Source organism: Lottia gigantea (assembly GCF_000327385.1).
Source record: "Lottia gigantea unplaced genomic scaffold LOTGIsca_43, whole genome shotgun sequence".
In the NCBI taxonomy this organism is placed as follows: domain Eukaryota; kingdom Metazoa; phylum Mollusca; class Gastropoda; family Lottiidae; genus Lottia; species Lottia gigantea.
The window spans coordinates 463430-482619 of NW_008709504.1; the positions used below are offsets into that span (position 1 = coordinate 463430).

Genomic DNA, 19190 nt, shown 5'->3' on the forward strand with positions numbered 1-19190 from the left:
AGAGAAGAAGTCTAACATGACTGGTAAATACAGTTAGATCAACAGTCTAGAACTCTAGTCAGACACGACTGGTAGATACAACTGGTGCATACATGTGTACAGGTCAGAAAAAAAAATTTGCCTTGAAAAATCTGGAGATTGGGTGAAAAGTCGGGAGATTTTTCCAAAGCGTGTAAATTCGTGATTTGAAACTCCAAATTGATTGTTTTTTTTATTTTTTTTTTAAAATAAGCTTTAAGCTTTGTAAATTAATTAAATTGATCATAGGTTTATATACGACACAGTTAAAATTAACAATCTATAATTATGGATAATTCTAGAAATAGTGCCTGATATGTCAAATTTAGGGGCCCAAAAAAAATTTGATTTTATCATTCTTCAGTATTGATTGAATCAAAAATAATGTCAAGGTGAAATGATGTTTGAAAACAAGAAAGCAAGCATGATCCCAGCCCTCTAAATTAAATGGTACGGGTAGGCCTACATCATACATGTAATACCATATTGAAAAATCAGTGTGTTCTGAAAGCAATATTTAGTAAATGATATGTACTGGCAATGTTACTTTTTCCAAAGGTGTAATTCATGACATCTAAAATATCTCCAGTCCAATCATTAAATATTTTTCCTGCAACAACCTCACGAAGTATTGAACCAAATTTGCCGTTTTCATTTTGACGTTCTTCAGATATAATATGGAAAGACTTGCAGTAGTAAGCCGTTATGCAGGCAATAAAATGAATGTTTACAGGCTACAGTAAAATTACAAAAATAATTCTGAAACAATGTCTAATATAGACCTCACAGATTGACGCTGACGGTATAAAATACTATGAAGACTTCAAGATTTTGTTTTTTAGTAGAAGTAGGGCTACCGTAAAATTTATTATAAAAGCGAAAGTAGAATCTACTGGATGTTGTTATAAAAAGTGTGTCATGTGGGCTTAAAATAGATCAAATTACCATCTTAATTGGGGGATTAATTAATAAGACAATGATAATATTATTACGTGATGAGATTAACGCGTGTTATCGGGAATCAAGATACAAGTAATGATAGATGTTGATTTATGGTAGAGAATTTGAACATTGAAAACGGTAGGTCCCGTGAAAATTGGATCAGGAAAAAAAACAAAAATCGATAGAATTGGGTATCCTGCCGGTAGAGCGGTAGACAACATGCAAAAGCGGTAGAAACCCGACAATATCGGTAGATTACACATGTATGAATACAACCAATTCAACAATCAGACATGACAAATCATCAGTCTAGAGCTCTAGTCAGACATGACTGGTAAATGCAGTCAAATCATCAGTCTGGAGCTCTAGTCAGACATGACTTCTAAATACAGTCAAATCATATGTCTAGAGCTCTAGTCAGACATGACTGGTAAATACAGTCAAATCATCAGTCTGGAGCTCTAGTCAGACATGACTTCTAAATACAGTCAAATCATCAGTCTAGAGCTCTAGTCAGACATGACTGGTAAATACAGTAGTATCAGCAGCCCTGATAGGAATCAATGTTGATATTGATATGGGAACAATGTTATATCTATTTATTAAATTAGTTAGGAAAGAATCAATGATATATAGTCAATAAACATTGTCTATACAACTTGATAATCTAATTTCATTACCAGCAATACTCTACTAGGAATATCTTGTAGGTTTTGAGTTGTTGAAGAGATGTTCAGAATTCCGAGTGTATCAGCTATATTGTGTAGATATTGTTATTTTGTGTATGGGTAATTTCATTACCAGCGATACCCTACTTGGAATATTGTTCCATATATTATATTGTATTTGGCGAATTATTAAGTGACTGAATTGTCAGCGATAGTCATCGTTGAATATCAACTAGGGATATCGTGTGTATATTGTGTTGAATACACTGTGATACTTTGGTACTAAGAATATGGCGAGTAGGTTTTGTGTTTGTGGAGCAGTGCTCAGAATGAATTTGACATGTATCAGCAATATCGTGTGTATATATTGTTTTGGTGGTCCAATTACTGACTGAATTGAATATTGTGTTTAGGTTTTGTATTTGTGGAGCAGTGCTCAGAATGAATTTGACATGTATCAGCAATATTGTGTGTATATATTGTTTTGGTGGTCCAATTACTGACTGAATTGAATAACGTGGAATATTGTGTTTAGGTTTTGTGTTGGTGGAAAACTTTGTTCGAATTCTGGTGTACGATTATTTATTTCAGTTGCTTTTCTTTCAGTGATTTTTTTTAAGGCTGCTATTATTTGTAGTGCTTGTTTACTAATTTTATCTATGATACAATCTACATGGAAAAATATAGGCATGAAGGCCTACTCTACCGTTGCCTTCACATTTGTAGATAATGATATATAGGACAGTAGGGTGTAAAACTCCATTTCATTTCATTTTCAAACTTTGGCTATATCTTCAATTCATGCAATATAAAATCTAGCATAGAGCAAGACTGTCAACTTAGTTAGATATTTATGGGACTTCTCTGACAGAAGAGTTGATTTGACATTTAACAATGACCTTGTCTTTAATACGAGATAACGAGATTGTTTTTTATTCAACTGGAATATTTTTTATATGCCCGCATCATGATGTTAATATAAAATCTAAAATAAAACCCTAGGAGTGTTTCAGTCTATTGTCAGTAGGCCTACTAGTGTTTTAAAATCGATAGCATAGAGCAAGACTGTCAACTTAGTTAGATATTTATGGGACTTCTCTGACAGAAGAGTTGATTTGACATTTAACAATGACCTTGTCTTTAATACGAGATAACAAGATTGTTTTTTATTCAACTGGAATATTTTTTATATGCCCGCATCATGATGTTATCTTGAAAGAAAATTTAAAATTCGTAGAAAAATTCAGTAAAATTAAAGAAAGAGTTCTGGCAATTTTGTAAAAGCAGCTGAAATATTTTGTTAAGATGAATCTTGTCCTATCATTCTATCTGAATTTCCCAGCACCACCCTCTCTTTTCCTTTCATAATTGGATTGATTACTTTGGACCCCTGTTAACCAGTTTCAATGTCTTCTATGGAGAGAATACCCCTTACCAACAATCACCCCCTCAGTAATCAGCCCCGCCTATTCTCTCCCCTTTTACATAAAGATAAATTGCTCAGTTATCGGTGAATATAAATCTCTGACCTCTTCTAACCAGTGTTAAGCGATGTTTTAATATCGGAAAGATCAATGTGGTTACATAGTTTCTCTCTACACTATCAATCTCTCGGCAGGATATTTACTAGACTTTGTCAGTGATTTTCTCTTCTATTTGTGTGTTATTTGATGACTGACTGTGTATGGAAATTTATTCAGTTTGTAAAAGTCAGTTGAATTGAGAAAAATCGAACACAAGTTGAAAGATAAACAATGTAAGTTTGATCAAACCGTGTGTCCGATCGACAACAAATTTCAAGGCAAATAAAATTCAATTATGTTGACTTTAAATTCACGATACAATCTAAACTGTTTGAGATTTGAATCAGTATTTCTCCAATGTGATCTGATGTATGGAACTATCTTGGGCTTGATTTTATAGTATAAATTGTTGAGCAATGATTTCAAGGAGTTGGATTGTCGTCTGCTAGGATAGTGGAATAGCTGAGTTAGTAGTGAGTTGGATTGTCGTCTGCTAGGACAGTGGAATAGCTCAGTCCGTAGCGAGTTGGATTCTCATCTACTAAGACAGTGGAATAGCTCAGTCAGTAGTGAGTTGGATTGTTATCTGCTAGGACAGAGTAATAGCTCAGTTAGTAGTGATTTGGATTGTCGTCTGTTAGGACACTGGAATAGCTCAGTCAGTAGTGATTTGGATTGTCATCTGCTAGGACAGTAGAATAGCTCAGTCAGTAGTAAGTTGGATTGTCGTCTGCTAGGATAGTAGAATAACTCAGTCAGTAGTGATTTGGATTGTTGTCTGCTAGGATAATGGGATAGCTCTGTCAGTAGTGGTTTGGATTGTGATAAGTTTTGTATGAACATGTTTTGTTTTTCAAGGTCATCTGACTTTTAAAAGAAATAATATTTATATAGAACAAACATAAAACTGTAATGTGATTATGTAGGTGTAAAAATTGTCTATGTGTCTACATACAAGGAAATATTTTTGGATAGTGATCATTTATTATTTCGGATTTGTGATTTCCCGCTCATTTGTGTGGAGTAAAAAGGATTTTTAAGGAAATTTTAAGTAAGTTTGGAATATTCTCTATAACAATATAACATTTTGACTTTATGGAAAAGAATTAGCCAATATTGTGGTCAGTTTTGTGATTAAGAATGTTCTTTGATTGTCTAGTTTTTAAGTTCGGTTTCTTCATGTTCTTAAAGATAATTGGAAAAATAGTAGAAATGGTTTAGTTAATGAATGTAGCTATTTCAAGTGAGCTATTATCATTGTCAGTTAATTAGATTATCTGAAATTCACTTAAAATCGTGGAGAAATCACTTTAAATTAGGAGCAAATCACTTAGAATTTGTCTCAAAATATATTGAATTGTTCCAGTCCAGGAATTTTAATTATAAAATACGATAAAAGTTCTAACGATCTGAACTGTAAAATGAAACCTGAAATCCAAACAACATTTATAGAATATGTATTGATAATAGTCTGTTTTCAAGAATTTCTATGTTTTGAGTTTTTATGGCACAGTAATTATTTGATGAATACAGTTATGTTAAGAGTATTACCTCAATATCACTTACAAATAGTGAAGAATCACTTAGAATTAGGCAAAATCACTTGATTATATGCTCCTTATTCTTTTCTCTACTCTACTACAGTTCTTCACAGTCCCTACTCGTGCTTCTATAAGAGAGTTTCTATTATCAAACCTTATGCAGTATTTTGTGAGAAGAAATCTTGCTCAGTCCATCGTTTCAATAAATTCAGGGGCCACTTTTTCAAAATATCAATTCCAGTTCTTCAAAATTCAAATTCATTTTTATAAAGTGTTAAAGTATGAATTAAAGCTCAATTGGATATCATCTTGAAAGACATAACGATTTTCTAGAAATTTCTACAGTTCTTATTCTTTAAGGACAAGGTACTGAAACAAGGGATTTGAACTCAAAGCACCTTTTTACCTGATAAACAACTGAGAGTATTTCAAGTGCAATATCTATAAATAGCCAATTAACTAATTACGCCAGCTATATTCAGTGAATTGTTTATTAATGAATTCTTATTTTACTGTTTCCTGATTGGTTGATTGAATACAGCTGTGGCTTTCCGTTGTTTCGTTCAATATGAAAAAATATGGCTTCCTAACAACTGGTGCTTGGTCAAGCAGGACTGATAATATTTTAAAATATTGTTTTCATTGTTATAGTTTGATCTTTGTCGTGGAAAATATTTGTCATTATCGATTCAATTGGGTATTTTATTTTTAGTTTTTGTTGTTTATTGAATATGATATGTATTAGATATTTTGTGAATACAAGTTTGGCAAAAATTGTGGATTTAGTAGAACTGAAGATAAAGTTGTAATTATTGTTTGGTGTTGAGGTTTTGATGTCGTTAATTTGGATATACATTTATTGTGACAACATTTCTAAAGATTCTTAAATAGTTTGTCAATTTAATACCATTTAAATTTTCTTCAAATCATTGTGTTCATGAGTTAATTTCTGTTAATTTTCTGAATTTGTAGAAAATGATAACAGAGCAGAATCTGTGATAAATAGACGTATATCTAGTGTGAAAGTTTTAAATGAGGCAGATAAGATACCAGTATATCAATTAACACACTGATAACATTTCTATTAATTAAATACTCTGTTAATTAGGATGAAGAAGATGGAATTCATTACGACAATCAACTGATAAATTACGGATGCTCAATTTTTCAGGATTTTTAATGTTTGTTGTGCCGTTTCTTTGTACATCTAAATGATGTGTTAAGACATTCATATTGGACTTACGTAAATTTGAGGTAATTATGATCCATGTAAAATAAGAAATTTATTGCCTGATACAGTTAGATGATTTTAACAACGTGGACGAACTTCTACCTTTAAAAATAATGAATTTAACAGGAAAAGATTTAAACAACACACCCAGAAATATTCCAGGATCTTAATGACCTGATAAAAAAGGTGTTTTTTGTAATATTGATGAATAAATGACATTATTTTAAAACTGTGATTATTTTTGACTCATGTAAAAAAAGGAAATTAGAATATAGGATAAATTTATCGAAAGGAATTATCAAAATGGAATTAAATCCGAAAGTGATCGTGCAGGATTGTAGAGTTTATAATATTACTCAGAAGCCTAATGCAGTGCATAAACATAAATTCTCTGAGGCCGTCACTCAACAAAATACTGTCGCTTTAACAGGTAAGATCATATATTTCTTAAACATTTTATTGGTTATTTTCTTCTTGGAAAGTTTTAATTTTTAAACCTCAATTTTCTTTGTAATTCCTGCCTCTCCTTTTACAAGAAGGTGTTAGGGTGTATTGAGACGAGTCTCAATGAAAGCACTGGCCTAGGTCACAGAGCAATAGATAAGTTAATTATGTGAGAGAAGGTGTAATCAATCTGTCTTTTCACCCCCCACCCCTCTCTCTCAAATTGGTAGGATATACAGCATAGAGTGATCAAATGATTCCAGTTCAGGTATGATGGGACAATAGTACACCGAACAATGCAATTCACATGAAAATCATATTATGGAACCTTTCACTGAAGGTAGTGACTCATCTCAAGAAAGCTACAGATTTTAAGATTGGTCATGTAGGTGTCTAATTATAGAATATAAAGTCTAATAATCAGGATGAAGTGTTATAAATTCCCTGATATTGATTCTAATAGAGCCAAGTCGTCTACTTCCAATCTCTACTTTCAATTTTCCAAGTGAAAAGTTTGGAATGATTCCAAAACCTTTATTGAATTTATGTCAGAGACAGTAGACATGATTTTAGATTCAAATAAAAATCAGGTTTGAAAGGTTTTTGTTAAAAATCTATGAAACTCTGTGAAACTCAGTGAATTATTGGCTGTGCAAGTTAAACCCAGTTGATAATTGCAAAATGAGAAAGGAGTTTGCAATCATGTCCAGTTGTTGCAGTTCTTTTAATTTTTGTGAATTGTTTCACAGCTCTAAGATATTTTGTTTCTTTTCTTTTCAATGGGCTACTTTAAACAATCCAATTCAAATACATCTCTTGATATTTTGTTTCATTTATTTTCTGTGGGTAACTTCACCCAAATTAATTGAAATACAGCCTCACATATCTTATTCGTTTATATTCTGTGAGTTATTTCACTCAATCTGATTAAAATACAGCACTAGATATTTGGTTTCATATATTTTCTGTGGTTTATTTGACTGATTCAATATTTGAGCCTGAGAGTTTGGCTCATCAATCCTTTCCAAACAATCATTTAGTACAAAACACTTCAAATTAGAAGTCAAAGGTCAGATCTGGCCTATTTGACAACTAATATTTTTGACAATTTAATTAGAAGGCTAATGGATCATTGCCAGGTTTGACATTTTCTGAACAAGATATTTGCATGTTATGTGCATTAAAAGATATGTAGAAGGTAAATTGACAGGACTGATGTTGCCCTGATGACATGTATGTACTTGTTGTTTACTTTGGCTGTTCCTACTGAAATGCAGGTTAACTTTGGTAAATATATATAAAAAAAATTGATGAAGGTAAAAGTAAAAGTTCAGATTGTGTCTAAAATAGGATATGATTTTTTGGGTTTAAAGTGGTTTTCTAACTTGTATTTGCATCTTTCCTATTTTCCATCAGATGTCTGTTGTTCCTGACTAAATACAAATGATAAACATTTTTTGACTTAAGATTTTCAAAAGCTGCTAACAATATCTAAAGACCTTTGCAATATCTATGTCATAAAATGTTTAGTTTTAGTGGAATTGTAAGGGCAAAAGTTGGAATGGTGAAAATCTATGCTATCAGTGTCTCCAAAACACAAAACATTCCCTTTAAGCATGAAGTTATTGTATAGAATGTGGGTAATTGAGCATATAAAACATGTATAGGTAATTATAGTTTACATGTAAATAGTTAACAGGGTATTTACAATACAGTAACCTTTATATAGTACATAGTACAACATTGTGTCACTCTAACTTTCTATTACCATATAATTTATAAACAAACAATATAAGTAAGATAAAGTAACCAATATGAAATGTTGGTTATCATGTGACCCATTGATATTGCTCAACACCAAATTGATCAATTTTTTAGCATTAGGTACAGGGCATGACGACCAAAAGTTTGACTATATTATACTAGCAAATTTCAAATTAATCAGTTCTTAAGCATTAGGTACAGGGCTTCAGGAAACTTAAAAAAACCAATAGAAAGTTTGACTATATTATACTAGTAAACTTCAACCTTGGAACAAATCCACCCTCCCCCTCCACCCTCCCCTCCCCCTCAATGTCTTTTCAAGAGAACAGCCCCTATTCCAAAATATCCTGTATCTGCTTATGTAAATATTTAAACCCTTGACAATTATCTGAGATATAAAGTTAACATTAGAAGAGTAAAGATCAATAATCAATATTAAATCAATATGTTGTAGGTCAGAGTGACCTAGAGACAATACCTGTATTCTACCTGTACAGTTAACAATAAACTGGTTAATATAGTATAATTAATATTCATATTTAATTAATTCATTCATGAGAAATTTCTATGGTCTATAACTTGAAGCAAGTGATTTCCCCAAAGTAATTCTGGCAATCGAAGCTCATTTTGAATCTGACTATTTCATTACTAGTAGTAATTATAGACTCGTTAATAATATGATATAATTAAGCCTCAAATTTGATTGATTCATTAATGAACAATTTTTCATTAATATCTGTGGTACTTTATCAATATTTTAAAAGTGTCTGTCAAAATTTTCAGCTCCAGATTGCGATACCGAACTTTCAACTGAACAGAATTATCTCTCTGTAAATGAATTCTGTTTTTGTACTTCTGTTTATGATTGACATTTCAAAGTTTTTACAGTAAAGTCACAATATTGCCTTTTCTATCTAGCTGTGTGTAACTGTTTGTGTAGATTTTTGATAACCTCCCTTTACTTATAAACTCTTTGGTTTTGTATAGTCAGTAGATTTTGATATTAGAATACTGTTAAGGACTGATATCAGAGTTTTGTTGTAGTAATAAAGTATGTGCACCATGTGTTATTATTAATTATTGATGGAATACAAAGCACAGCTTGTTTTTATTATATATTCTCTTTCTATCAGTCCTATATTGACTTCATCGCAGAAGACACTTTGTACATGCTGTTATAAGCTGAATATTTTAAAATCTTTCAATAGCAGGGAAAAAAGCTGAATACTACTGTCATGATAACTTTGCTCATGAATTTGTCCGTCTTCATAAGTCCAAACTGAAGCAGTCATGACAGATGTAAAATACCATTTTATTGGCTTCAGGAGTAGAACATGGTCAATTTAAATCTGATGCTGTGAGACTACAGTATACTTTATTCATATATTGTAATAAGGAAAAATTTTCGACTTGGTTGAATTTTATTGGTCTTTATAACAATGAGTATTGAACTTTGAACTCAGTTTTATTTTTATTTGTTACAAAGTTCTCTAATAGTAGTTTAGCTTTACTATGTTTCGTCAGGATTTTTCGAAAGCTAAACTTCTGAATAGAGCCCAATTTCATTGCCAAGGTAAGGGACTTGAATTCAAAGATATGTGATACAAGAATGGCATGCTAATGGGGGCCAGTATGAGAGTCTGTGTAGTGTTGTAATGCTGTTTCCCTCATTGTACACTTTAGTGTGCTTGGCTTTGGGTTAATGTGGGGACATGATGTTATATGGGCTTTGGCCTACTCAATGTAAGATTTTAGCCACGTGGACTCTCAGAAAGGGATGCTGAGTTGACAAACCCTGTTTCAGAGTGGCATCAGGCTTGAATTCATTAAATTTTAACTTGGTTCAATCTACATTGAAGGGGAAAAAAGACACACTTATACCAGTAAGGCCAGTAAATGGACATATCAAGTAGCTGTCAGTGGTCTAATCACCCCTACTCTAAACACCTTTCAATGACAAGAACACCCACTTAGTCCTGTTGACAGATAGAGGAGGAGTTTAAGTCAATTAGTTAGTCCATTCACTAGTCATTAAACGTCTTAGTTACCTTGGTACAGTAATTGATGGGAGAGAGTTGATTGTACAGATCTTTTACTTTCACATACAGTTAATATATACTGTTTATGCCTCAATAGACGACATGGCAATGCCATGCTGTGTGCAATGAAGATAAAGGCTATGAATCTATTATCAATGAAAATAAACTCTTTAAACCCTGAAATCTTGATGCTGTAATCTGAAGAACAGCAATGCCATGCTGTGTGCAATGAATGATAAGGCTCTAAACTCAGTCCTGATCTGGCTCAGACTCTTTTTTAAAACCATTTTAGACACCTGATCTTCTGAACGTGCCCCCACAGAATAGGGATAATCAAGGGAGTCAGATTTCAAACAACCCCCAGTCAATGATGATAAACCTCCAGGAAGAATGTTTGAGCTAATCTTCTAAATACTAACTTGATCTCTGTAAACATTTCTACACCCTCTCGCTTGACCTCAGGTCACCTTCCTCTGACCACAGGAGTTGAGTTAATCTGTAATCACCTGCTGTACATCAAAGAGACATGATGTCTTGTGGTTTCTGCCTCTGACCACAGGGATGTTATTTGTGATCAACTGTTGTATTCTAGAAGATTTGTGGTTTTGCTACCATTGACCACTCAGATCTGTGGGTTCGTTGTTGCTTGCCAATCTAATCCACTTCCAACCTGTTTTGAGATACCTTAACTGGAAATCTCATTGATTTCATGAAATGTGGTTGCTTCTTATCCTTCAGAGTAATGGGTCTTAGTCTTCCTGATGCCCTGTTTATGTCAATCGGACATCTGTGGTTCCTGCAATTCCACGACCCTAGCAGTGTCTCCGATACACTTAACATGTTGAAAAATCAATCATCCATCTAATTAGTTATATGAGGAACAGAAGAGTAAGATGTAAAACTCCATTCATTTAATTCTCATCTCATCAATCTATCAAACTATCAAACAAGATGTTGCTTTAATCTTATCAGTAGCTTCACACCCAATTATCAGACCACAGTTAAATTATCATCAGCCGGCTCGGATTTCAAAGAAAATATTTAGACACTGCCTAAAGATTGTAATAAAACTATCAATATCTCACTTTATAAACATGGAGGACATAATCGGACATGGCTATTTATTTAATGAGGGTCAGGTCAAGCTAGAGTGGTCAGGTTTCAGTTTTATTCAGGGGGCCTTATTCTCAAAACCTAAACCTTTTCTACAGATGATTTCAATCTTCCATTCATCCAGTAGCAGAGCCAAAGGGGGGAAGAGGGGGGGTTTTGGTAGAGAGGGATTAATATTTTAAGAAAGGGCCCATTTATGCATTTTTGGATTTTCATCTGTTCACCTTAGTGTTCCAGTCATCTGATTGGTCAATCACTTAAATATGTCATATGTAGATTTGGGCATATTTGTCCTTTTTTGGCTTTCAACTATTCACCTAATTCCAATAAACCAAAGGGTAGAACACATATTTTCTATGGGAAGCCAATCACGCCATAAGTTTCCAATCTAATTGTTTATCATTGCTATGTATCAATCCATGTTTGGCATATTTGACTTTCCATAACCTTTAGGCTAATGTTGGTGTGTTTGTTTACGCAGGTTGTTTTTAATGGTGGCCATTCTTGTGTCAGGGAAAGCGGAATTCCAAAGTTTATTGGTTTAATTTACTAGTAGCTTGTTTATATCACTTATCCTCCGTTGTTAGGATGGTCTAATTTGCCTCTATCCCTTGTCGTTATGATGTAGCGTCTAGGCTCTCAGCCAAACATACCGGTCCCACTTCCCAGAAAGAAAATCTATCATTTTTGTTGACAATATAATTAAAAGGTAAATATCTAGAGCATTGCATATTGCTGGATGATTAAGTCTGCCCTTTCCTGTTTGGACCAACCTCAAAGATTTGACTGGTTGCCAGAGATAAGCTTTTGTCAATTAAGGATTTGACTTCTACAAAAGTGGGGCAAATCCCACCAACCTCAAAGTGAAGCCAATTGGGTGGTCAAGTTGAAACCAGCCAGATACATTTTAGTAGGTGATCTGGACAAGATCTCTATCAATTCTGTCAATTTAGAAATTAGTTAAATTAAGTTTACGTGTTTATTCTGGAAGTGGTTTATTGACTTCTGATTGGTTGATTAACCTCTTGATTATGTCAGTAGCCAATTAGATTCTTCGATTGAGATCTTTATCTGACCTAATAATCTGTAACAAATATTGGAATAACCACTTTCTCTGAAGATAACGTAAGTAAAAAAGAGAAGTAGTAGGTATTGTTTATTATCCAATGAAATTACGGTATCATGAAACTAAAAAGCAAAGTGGTTGTTTATAACAGTAGCTTCTATTTTAGTTACAGTAAATTTTAAAGAAGTTTCTCAACATTTAATGTGTATTGCTGATTTACACCATTTCAATTTTCAGTCAGACGCCTGAGATTCCTGCAGTAGGCGTTTTAAGACGTCGCAAGTCGCTAGTAAAGTCATGAAATGCAGAGTTTTAGTGGAATTACAGGAATCACAGACATCTGAAAATTGGAATGGTGCTTTCGATGCTATCCGTGTCCCTGATGCACATACAAATTTTTAGAAAACCTGTTTACAATCCCTTTAATATTATGACCTAAAATGTTACAAAGTTTAACTGACCACTTTCCAACCAAAGAATTAAATAAACGTTGTTTACTGATCATTTTCTAAAGGATTGTTTATTATCTAACGTAATTAGGGCATAGTGGTTGTTTATAAACAAAGTTTCTATTTAAGACGTTTTGTTTATATCTTAACTACTTCAATTAAGATTAGGAACTTGGTTCTTGGTTCAAGTTTTACCCTGCATTGATTATTGGACATTGGTCAAGAAAGTTTTATTTGTCTTATCCAACTTGGCGTTACGTTTGACTTTAAAGGATTAAATTAAAGAAAAAGATTGGGTTCATACTCTCACTATCTGACAAAATTTCTCTCATTGCATACTGCTAAGTGTTTATCTATTTCCAGTAGCGCAAAATAGACAATTCTGGTGAAATGTTGGTCTCTCAGACAGAATCATGTTCTGTGTCTGTTTATATATCAAACATATATCTAAAACATTTCTGAATTCTTCGTACAAAACAGTAAAAAAACCTGCAAATATTTGACCTATATAAAACTGAAAGTAGCTGACATGTTTGTTCTGACACTAAAACATGCCTTAGAAAGTAACTGATCTCTCTTAGGTTTCTGTTAAAAACGATTTCAAAACGTTCTAGAGAGATTAAATAAAACTGTGCGTAGGTCGAGAGTAAACACGACATGCCGATTATAAGATTAAAAATCGTTTGGTGACAGTAAAATTATCCCCTTGTCCTTTCTCTAGTAAATATACGTGAAGATTAAAACCTATACAGTTTCTATGTATTCTGTAATTTTAGAAAATCAGCCATGTTGATCTTACCTCTTTTCCTATTGGTTAAATCTGTACTGCCAAATTTTCTGTAAAGGATTGCAATTGTAACTGAAAGTGCGACTTAAAGGCATATAGATGTCTTGATATTTGGTTTATCAGCTGATAGATAGAACTCTTAACTTCAGCCAACTGTATCTCTTTTCAGAAAGAGAACCTGCTATCTGGTAAATGAATAATATCAGCAGACGGTGATATCATACTGATGCGGAAAATTACATATTCATTTTGTCTTAGACTAAAATATAGCCATCTTGGTATAAATATTTTGCAATGAATTCTCAGTTCATAAATTTTGTTTTTTTTAACTATTTTTGTAACTTCTATTAGTTTTTTTTCAAGGTGTCTACTGTTGTATAATTCATTTTAAGTTAGAATTATTTTAAACACAGCAAGGGATGTCTGGTTTGAATAAAACTTTTTAATTAAATTAAACTTTCATTTTCAACACAGGTTTGTTTCGAGGAAATTTGTTTAAGAATAACTTCCTGTGATGTTTCTTTCATTTTTATGAAAGTTTGACAAAAATCTGCAAAATTTACATTTTGAATTTTATGCAAAGTCTCTGAAACTTTGTGGGTAAAAGTGCCACTAGCACCCCAGGTGAGGGAGGTGGGAGAAAACTAATATACCCCCACCACCATCTCCCTATCCATGTGATTCTCTTTTCATCTATCTAATTAGGCCAGGTGATGTACAGGTATATACTGTCATTAATTGGGGTTTATTTCATTTAATGTCTGAATTTATAGCTCCATACAGGTTCATCCCCTTAACAGGTGAGGGCAAAATCCTTTGATAATCGGGCATCAGGTGAAGGGAGGGGGGGGGGGGGGATTGGTGGTGAACATTCTTTGAACATCAGACAACAATTAGCCAAGTGCAATACAATAGATCAGGAAAGTTGGCCTGTTTAATGTGCATTTTTTTTTAATTGGTTTGTTTGAAGACAAATTGGATTTTTCTTCTGATGTTAAATTTTAGTGCATAAGATATTTTCTCAGGTTTTTTTCTGCCCCACTTTTTAGAAGGATGAAAAATTCTCTTAATTTGTGGGTGGTTGGAAAAACAATATATAACTGAAATAACGAAAGCATAGGCCGAGGCCAATTCGGCTGTGGGAGATTAGGTGCTGTGGGTTCGAATCCTCCTCAAGGTTATTCTGATGCCAGTGTTCATGAGGTTCAGCCTGGTGTCAGCTTTCATCCCCTTATCCCTAATTTAAAGGTAGTCCTCTTCGTAAAAAAAAATATAGCACATAAAACTCCACTACTTTTCAATTATGAGTTATGACAGTTTTGACATTAGGCCCTCAGGTGTAGGCTGGACTGGTCAGAGAGCAGGATTTTCGAATAAAAACATCAGGTTTTAAGAAAAAGTTGATTGACAAGTAAAGAAGGTAAAATTGACTCTGCTTTCAACTTGTTGTTTTCACCTCATTCTGTTTGAATGTTGACTTTTAAAAACAGTGTTAGTGTTTACTACCGGTACTAGTTTTAAAAGTGGACCTTTATATTGATAGTTTAAAAGGTAAATCAAATTGGACTCATTTCATGTCTATCTTAGTGTTTTGTGACTTTTAGATGTTTCTAATTAATACAGTGTTTACGGTGACAAAACTTGATCAATGATTTGATGTTTTTAAGTGATTAATTTTTTGTTTTTGGTGACTTTTTGCTTGTTTCTTATTAAAACAGTGTAAACTTTTTACTAGAAGTTTTCAGATATATGATCATTATTTTCAATTTCAAAGGCAAGTAAATTTGCTGTTATAAGCGAGTATTGTGGTTTATTACATTATTACAGCCAAAGTTATTAAATAGTTTTCATATTACCCACAAATCTTAGTAATCTTTTCATTATTCTTAGTTACTGTTGAGATAAATAGATGAATTCTCAAATCATGGTAGTTAGGGTTTGTTATTATGGCCAGAAGCAGCCAGTATTGTAGGTTTATTACATTGTTATAACCAAAGTTATTAGAAAATTTATGATATTACCTTCAGTTCTTATATAATAACTTCAATAATTACTATGATGCGATTATTATTGACAGATAGAATTGTGGTTTATTATATTGTAATGTTATTACTAAAGTTATTACAAAGTTTATAATATTACCTTCAGTTCTTATATAATAACTTCATTACTAACCCCTAGTTTCTCCTATATACTCAATGAAATTATAACATTTAGATGACCTAATATTAGTTACTCCTCCAGTAGGTCTATAATAATATTATATAAGGGTCAATGATCGGTCAATGTTAATGATTTATTTTGGTCATGATTTGATTTATAGTCTAGTTAAATCAACAGCCAAGAGCTCTAGTCAGACAAGACTGGCAAATAAACAGCCCCTATATGGACCTTGAAGTGATATGTTTCTTCTCCTGATGAAGTCAAAATATTTTTGTTTTCGAGTTTTAATATCTGTTACACTTTGTATTAAAAAACATTTATGAAAAATCTGCCGATCTCTAAAAAATGTTTACATGACTGGTAAATACAGGCAAATCAACATCTCTTGTATGCATGGATAACCTCTGTGGTCAAAGAGCTTTCATCGAAGTCTGTCTGATTCTAGAATTCTGATTCTGGCTGTCAATGTACCTGTTTTAACAAGAGTGATATCTATGATGATTTGGTAATGGAGGTCTACTGGTTGTTGAGTGAAAAACGGAAGTGATTAAGAGTAAAGAGTACAGATGTTCTAGTTTGATAGTTAAAGTATGTTTGATCTATCTGTAGTATATATCATTAACCTTCTATTATACCTGCTATTCATCTACAATATAATCTCTGGTAATGAGGGTTAATTCTGCATTTTAGTCTGTTAAACATTATGTAGTGTAGAGTTCACCTCATGCTTCTAACTTGTGTTTTAGATACACCATCCTCATCAGGAGAGCTAGTTAGCTTTCTAATATGAGACTTAATGTTAGCTTATTAACTAGACTAGTTGCAGAGATGTGTTTCAGATATTTAATCTTCATCAGGACAGCTAGTGTTGAAAATGTGTTATTTAGAGCTCATGATTACAACTATATATATTTAAATCTGCTCAATTAAAAATCTCAATAAAATTTAAAATATTCCATTGAAAAAATCTTGAATTTAATTCTTGTGAAAAATCTTCAAGTCTTTTCATGATTCGGAAAAAAATCTCTGAAAGTTATGAGAAAATCGTTGAGTGATGGAATTTGAATGAAGATTCACGAAGTTTTCTGCGTATGACTCATGGAGTATTGAATGGAAATAATTTCCGAGCGTCTTCACTGCGGATTACATAATGGTTGGAACTAGTCATATTGGAAAATTATTGAGAAATTCCAACAGAAGATAAAATTGTTGGAATTCATTGTGTCAGAAATGTAGGATTGTTGAATTTTCTCTGTTTTGTGAATTCATTTTCTTGGACTTGGGACTAAAATCAGTTAGTTTTGTTTTTAAATTAGCTGTATTTTGAGAATTAGTGAATTTGGATTTGGCAGTGTTTACTTCAAAATTTTGGTTTGACAATTCATGAATGGAAAGTAAAAAATCCATATTATTCGAATGAACAGAATAAAAAGCGAATTTCTCAAAGTAAAATTTGCCATTAAGTGGTCAGTGAGTGTTGAGATTTTCTGATTGAAAACATTAAGTCTTCTCTTGTTTGATTTCTAACTGTCCAGGGATCTGTACCATACAGGATCTCTGTTTATTGAAATTATTTGAAAAGAGAGTAAGTAAGTTAATGAAAAAGACGTAAGTAATATAATAAACAGTTTAGGTAGCAAGCTGGTCTTTAATATACATAATTATATTCATCATTCTTAACTTTATTACTATTTCACGTGGAGTGTATTTTTAATTTCACAAATTCCACTGGTTTTTGAGTTCAATTCAGTTATTCTTTCTTAAAACATTAGTGTAACAATCATAGTGGATGAATTCTTGAAAATTCCAATAAATGAATGAAGTTGCTGAAAAGTGAGTTAGTTCTTTTACGATTCATTAATTTTAAAGACAAACCATTTGGTAATTTCCAGCAGTGTCTGCAGGTGCTGGTGGAATTCCATTGTTGCCGATAAAAGGATAGACATCTTTGATTGAACCAAGAGGATAATTAGTAAATTTATATGAAGTTTTTTGATGGATATATGGAATGGAATTTTTGGAAAAATTTATGAGATCTTTATGTAAACTTTCACGTCTTTATGTGTTTTTGGACAAGCAAAAGTGACTATATTACCACAATCGCAAAATTATCCAAACATTTTGGAATTAAAGCTCTTCAACAATATTTTTTTTAAATCATATTTTCATTCTGAGAATTTTGTCTGTGTCAGCTATAATGCCCAAAGTTACCACATTTTCAAATTAGTAAAGGTCATCGCTAAGGCTGTAGAGGTCAAGACATGTGTATTTACTGTATGAAAGAGGTGAAAAAAGGTTGCAATAGTTATTTCATGGTTCATTTAACGTCAAAGAGCGAATCACCTTGAGAATTTTTATTTTAAACTGTTCCCCTGTTTTCATTTCAGCCGGTTTTTAATTGTTTATGCAGACTTGTTGTTTATTGTAGGCAAATTTTGGAAGACGAGTTTCCTAAAACATAAAAATAATGTTTTCATTTTTTCAAGGCTTTAAACATTTCTAAGAACATTAACTTTCTCAGTAGTTTATCTTTTTGTAAGCACCATTTTTTTCCTAAACCACAAACCAGTAGAAATCTGATTACTGAAATCTATTTTTGTGTTTTCATTAACAGAAAAGATTTAACTGTTAAAACAGATTGTATCTTCATCCTACCAAAGCTAAAAATCTTAGAAGTAAACTATGCTTACTCTTCTTGAAACACCTGATGGTACTTCGTCTTTAGAGAAGTCCACTATTATACAACTTCCACTCTTGATTTTGCATGCTTTGGAGGAGATTTGATTAATGGAATTGTCTTGCTTGTATGGATGTAATCTTGTTGTTTACATAAAATTGTATATCCATCCAAGCAAAGTAAAAATCTGGAAGCAAGATCACAGAGATTTAAGATTTAAAATAAAAACTGTAAAGGTTAAAACCAGAGAGAGAGAAAGAGAGAAATAAAAAGTAATATATAACAGTCTTGTCATAAATTTACTCAGCTCTCACCTGCCAGGCAAGCCAGAAAATACTTAAAGACTGAAAAAAAGAAACTGGTTCTTCTGTAACCTTCAGAATTTTTTCATCTGTTGTAATAAGTGGTAAGAAAGTGTCTAGTGGGTTTAACTCTTTATTTTGTTAGGGATATAAGTGTCTTCATAGATTTTTGAATCTGTTAATAATAAGTTGGTGGGTTTAAAGCTGAAAAAAATTTAATGTCTTGTGAGAGTTGAGCATCTGTTTACATCAAGAGTCTAAAAAAAAATCTAGTTCTGATTTTCTATTATTGGTATTGGGAGGAGGAATCCTTGATCTGTTGGAATTAGTTGGAAAATTCAGTGTTTAAAAAAACTTAAATGAATAATTATGGATTATTTTGTGTGAATTTGGGATTATTGTGAATTAATTTAGAAATTTGTTTCTGAAAGATGACAGAAATCAACAAAGGTAAGACTAACTT

General features: G+C 32.4%; 1 protein-coding gene across 1 annotated transcript; it reads left to right on the forward strand.

Moving 5' to 3' along the window:
* Positions 1–3617: 3617 nt before the first annotated feature.
* Positions 3618–3848, forward strand: LOTGIDRAFT_123377 (hypothetical protein; the record flags this gene model as incomplete). Its single annotated transcript, XM_009060528.1, has 1 exon — positions 3618–3848. A coding segment is annotated over one exon (231 nt), but the record flags the coding sequence as incomplete, so codon positions are not given.
* Positions 3849–19190: the final 15342 nt, after the last annotated feature.